Raw genomic sequence first — 5,520 nt, 5'->3', positions numbered from 1 at the left:
TACTATCAAACAATCATACTACTGTGCTACTAAACACAGTGGTGCAGATATTTAGTTTTTAAGGTGTGGTTGAATTGACAACTCAATTGCTAATAATTACAAATATTCTTTGGCTCCCCTTGTATTGATTGATAAATTTGGGTGAAATACTACCTTGAAGATTGTCTCGATCCCCTATACTTGTGGGTTATAAAGACTTTTTTCTGATGTCGTTGCCGGGGAGCATACCTCTATTTATCGAGTCACTTGGGATTATATATGTTGATCACCATGAAGAATCTGAATGACGCTAAGACCAAGATCGTACCCTTTAAAATGAGGGGGGGGGGGGGTAAGGAACCGTCGTCTAGATCCGCACTTGACTCATCATATTTTGAGTAGACTTGCGACACCGTCACCTACTATTTAATCTGATATGTTCCAAGTTATTGATGATACTGCTTCTGCTATGAATGACACTTGTGATGTGTTGGAACCGCAACCCTCTAGCTACCTCTCCTCTCACTTGAACGGAGGTGAAAGACGAAGAACAATTGACACAAGATTTTCCGGCCGGCGACGAACGCCGCCACGGGCGCTCAAACGCCCTAATCTTTTCTTCTTTACAATGGCTACATGGCTTACACACGGCCCATACCGGCGCACCTCGATCAATACATCAGGGGGCTTTTTATATCCGGTTGTACACACACCATCCGACCACCACACCGGACACTAACTCCACGCACGCACACACGCCGGCCACTAACCAGCTAACCCATGCACACGCATGCACTAACTAACCTTGACTCTACCTTATCTGGACTAACTAGATCACAACGGAACGAGTAAACCATGCACGTGAGTGGCTCGGTCTTCAGTGAACGTGAGCCGCTGCTCACGTGAGACCTGGGCCTCCACGCCTCGCTCTGCAACACACACAACCCGGCTAACTGACCACGGCTATGGACACGGCTACGCACCGGCGTCCGGACTCGACCTACACGCACACACATGTTGATTATCACCATGGCTTGGCTTATTCCTAACATGATAATGCCAGTACTCTGCTTGATAATATTGTGGCACTAAGTGAATTTTTTGATAAACAATTTGCTAAAACAAAAAAGATGCCGATAACTGTCACACATGTGGCATGTACTAACACCGCTCACATGTTTTTACACTAAAGTTGGCATAACAAAATAAAACTCAAAAAAACTGAAACTTGACATCCAAACAGAAAATTGTCATGCTTTACAACTAAAGTTGTCATCCTCTTATATCTAAAATTGGCATCAAAACATATATGGGCGAAATTGCTTCGTGCCACATGTGTGTGCGTTATAATTCGAGAACTAAAAAATTAAGAATGCTTAAACTCATAAAAAATACTATTCACCTACCATGCCTAGCTCCTACTAAAGTTGAAATGCCTAAGATTGCATGCCAAACTTATTGATCATCCACTGAAGAGACTCGATCACCTGCCGATCGTACATCTGCTTCTGCTGGGCCATCTCCCGGAACTGCTTATCCTCGCGCTCCACCAACGCCTTCTCGTTCCGCAGGCACGCGATCTTGGCCATGGCCTCGTCAGCGGCGGAGGCCGCCGCGCACCTCTCCTTCTCCAGCTCCTCTAGCGCGGCCTCCTTCAGCCTCCTCTCCCGCACGAGCCGCCGCCTGAGCCGCTCCAAGTTGCTCTCTTCCGCGTCGGTCACCTCGTTCGCGATGTCCTCGTCCTCTGTATCGGCCTCCTGCTCCAGCTCAGAAGCCAGCGACCTCGAAACATGCTTACCGGAGCAGCTGCCAGACCGGGAGTGCTCCACAATGTGGCCCGAGCTGCCGTTCTTCAGAGCCCGCGCCTTCGTCCCACTCCCACACACGGTGCAGACGACGCCTCTGACGCGCACCGCTTGCACCGTGGGGCCCGGACCCCCCACGAGCCCCTCCACCACGTCGCAGCGCTTGCCGAGGCGCCAGACTTTGGCGGCCAGGAGGAGAAAGGACATTACGTCAAGCACGTAGTGCGCACCCACGGAGCGGTACAGGGCGGCCAAGCGCGCGGCGAAGGCCCACTCGCGGCCGACCTCGGACTCGGAGGCGTGCAGCATCGCGAAGACCCCGAGCGCGGAGCCGATGAGGAAGTAGGCGGCGCCGGCGCCGGGCATGGAGGCGAAAGGGACGCCGGCGAGCGGCTTCAGTAGACCACCGGCACTGGAGATGCGGTTCCAGCCGCCCATGACGACGGAACTGCGGGCAGGCTCGCTCCGATTCAGGCGAGTGGAATTTTGATTGGAAAGATGGAATCGCTCGGTGCCAGGGCAAATCTTGGAGATCGATCGGCGTGGGGATTTGGTGGAGACGATGAAGAGTCTGGGAGATGGCCAGGAGCTAGGCAGCCGGCGCCGCGGCAGTAGGGTTCTGGTTCAGTTTTTTTTTTTTTTTTTGAAGCGAGATTTCTGCGGATAGTAGGCGGTATCACTTTGAGGTTCTTTACTTGAGGCACTGACCATTTGGATGACAGGTGGGTACCGAAGACACGGGTCCCACGCGTCTGTGACGTCGTGCTGTTATGCTGGTTCGGGGAGTATTTTTCTTTTTAGAAGAGTTGGGGGAGTGTGTTTTGGAGAAGCGGATGGGCGTAGTACTCCCTCCGTAAACTAATATAAGAGTGTTTAGAATACTAAAATAGTAATCTAAACGCTCTTATATTAATTTACAGAGGGAGTACGTTGTTAGAGGAAGATAACAAAGGAAGTGGTCCAGATAAACGCTGAATTGCAGGTGGGTAGTTAGAGCATGGTCAACGGTAACGGTATAGCCATATGTAACTTTTTTTTTCGAGAGTACGCAAATTACGTATCATATTTTTATAGAAGACGGATAATAAGTTGCAAGAATGCCTCGAATGCAGCGTCGCCAGAAGAACGTCACAATCATGCTATGGCCAGTGCTGAAGCTGAACGAGCAGAGTAACAACAACAACCGACAAAGAAGGTGCATGCGTGATGAAACTAAAGATGGCCCGAGCAACACAAATTCGTAAGAGACAACGCAATTGGCTGGGCCCCGCAAGTCAACGAGACCTTCCACTCTCTTCGAGCGGTACAACGGCAATGAGTGGGTCAGATTCTTAGGAGTGGGATATGCAAATTAGTTGTGCTTTTTATGTGTTTATTAGTAGTGTTACTCTTATTCCTATAGCTTATCCGAAGGGATAACGAAACGGACTGAACGAGCGTGATAAGGGTTAGCTCTCTTCCTCCCAATCTCTTCTCTCTGGTATTTCATGTCCTGTAATCTGACCAGATATTTGAGAGAATCAATACCGGAGAGCAGTAATCCCATGTGTTTGATGGAGTAGTGCTTGGGTTTTTAACATCTGCTGATGTTGCTTACCGCACGGCAAGGTCGATGAGCGATGATTGTGTAAGGATCGAGAAGAGGTGTCTAGAGGGGGGTGATTAGACCCTCAACAAAGAAAAGTAGCCGTTTTTTATTTCTTTAAGTTAAGGTGGAGTTTTAGCACAAGTTTAAACATTCACAATACATTTCAAGCAAGCATGACAAGAGTATATGAGCAGCGGAAAGTAAAGCATACAAGTTGCAATAATGTAAAGGAATGGGATTAGAGTATGCAAATGCAATTGGAGACACGGAGATTTTTGGCATGGTTTCGATAGGTGGTGCTATCGTACATCCACGTTGATGGAGACTTCAACCCACGAAGGGTAACGGTTGTGCGAGTCCCCGGAGGGCTCCACTCACGAAGGGTCCACGAAGAAGCAACCGTGTCTATCCCACCATGGCCATCGCCCACGAAGGACTTGCCTCACTTGGGTAGATCTTCACGAAGTAGGCGATCTCCTTGCCCTTACAAACTCCTTGGTTCAACTCCACAATCTTGACGGAGGCTCCCAAGTGACACCTAACCAATCTAGGAGACACCACTCTCCAAAAGGTAATAGATAGTTTGTTGATGATGAACTCCTTGCTCTTGTGCTTCAAATGATAGTCTCCCCAACACTCAACTATCTCTGTCACAGATTTGGATTTGGTGGAAAGATGTGTTGGGGAACACAGTATTTCAAAAATTTCCTACGATCACGCAAGATCTATCTAGGAGATGCATAGCAACGAGAGGGGAAGAGTATGCCTACGTACCCTCGTAGTCCGAAAGCGGAAGCGTTATGAAACGCGGTTGATGTAGTCGAACGTCTTCGCGATCCAACAGATCAAGTACCGAACGCACGGCACCTCCACGATGTGCACACGTTAAGCTCGGTGACGTCCCTCGTACTCTTGATCTAGCTGAGGCCGAGGGAGAGTTTCATCAGCACGACGGCGTGATGACGGAGATGATGAAGTTGCTGACGCAGGGCTTCGCCTAAGCACTACAACGATATGACCGAGGTGAAATTCTATGGAGGGGGGCACCGCACACGGCTAAACAATCAACTTGTGTGTCTATGGGGTGCCCTCCTCCCCCGTATATAAAGGAGTGGAGGAGGGGAGGGCCGGCCCTCACAGGGCGCGCCCAAGGAGGGGAGTCCTACTCCAGTAGGAGTAGGTCCCCCCCTTCCTAGTAGGAGTAGGAGAATAAGGAAGAGGGAGAGAGAGGGGGGGAAGGAAAGGGGGCACCCAATTTGGATTGGGCTTGGGGGGCGCCCTCCACCTGCTCGCCTTCTCCTCTCTCCCACTAAGGGCCAATAAGTCCCATTGACTCCCCCGGGGTTCCGGTAACCCCCCGGTACTCCGGTGAATGCCCGAACTCATCCAGAACCATTCCGATGTCCAAACATAGCCTTCCAATATATGGATCTTTATGTCTCGACCATTTTGAGACTCCTCATCATGTCCGTGATCACATTCGGGACTCCAAACAACCTTCGGTACATCAAAATACATAAACTCATAATACCGATCATCATCGAACGTTAAGCGTGCGGACCCTACGGGTTCGAGAACTATGTAGTCATGACCGAGACTCACTTCTGGTTAATAACCAATAGCGGAACCTGGATGCTCATATTGGTTCCTACATATTCTACGAAGATCTTTATCGGTCAAACCGCATAACAACATACGTTGTTCCCTTTGTCATCGGTATGTTACTTGCCCGAGATTCGATCGTCGGTATCTCAATACCTAGTTCAATCTCGTTACCGGCAAGTCTCTTTACTTGTTCTATAATGCATCATCCCGCAACTAACTCATTAGTCACATTGCTTGCAAGGCTTATAGTGATGTGCATTAGCGAGAGGGCCCAGAGATACCTCTCCGATACACAGAGTGACAAATCCTAATCTCAATCTATGCCAACTCAACAAACACCATCAGAGACACCTGTAGAGCATGTTTATAGTCACCCAGTTACGTTGTGACGTTTGATAGCACACTAAGTGTTCCTCCGGTATTCGGGAGATGCATAATCTCATAGTCATAGGAACATGTATAAGTCATGGAGAAAGCAATAGAAATAAACTAAACGATCATAGTGCTAAGCTAACGGATGGGTCAAGTCAATCACATCATTCT

The 5,520-nt window shown here is 49.0% G+C and overlaps 1 protein-coding gene across 1 annotated transcript; it reads right to left on the bottom strand.

Annotated features, from left to right (window-relative positions):
- Positions 1-1,262: 1,262 nt before the first annotated feature.
- Positions 1,263-2,372, bottom strand: LOC119359587 (protein FLOURY 1-like). The gene has a single exon (XM_037625719.1). It carries the CDS (start codon positions 2,220-2,222, stop codon positions 1,416-1,418), a length of 807 nt encoding a protein of 268 aa, XP_037481616.1. The 5' UTR covers positions 2,223-2,372; the 3' UTR covers positions 1,263-1,415.
- Positions 2,373-5,520: the final 3,148 nt, after the last annotated feature.

This window comes from Triticum dicoccoides, chromosome 2A (assembly GCF_002162155.2).
Source record: "Triticum dicoccoides isolate Atlit2015 ecotype Zavitan chromosome 2A, WEW_v2.0, whole genome shotgun sequence".
NCBI classification, from domain to species: Eukaryota; Viridiplantae; Streptophyta; class Magnoliopsida; order Poales; family Poaceae; genus Triticum; species Triticum dicoccoides.
Note: the sequence above shows the minus strand (reverse complement) of the source record. Positions and strands in the feature narration are given on the sequence as shown.

Excerpts from the sequence above, each read along its gene's own strand:
- LOC119359587 (XM_037625719.1), bottom strand. The coding sequence starts at position 2,222 with ATGGGCGGCTGGAACCGCATCTCCAGTGCCGGTGGTCTACTGAAGCCG.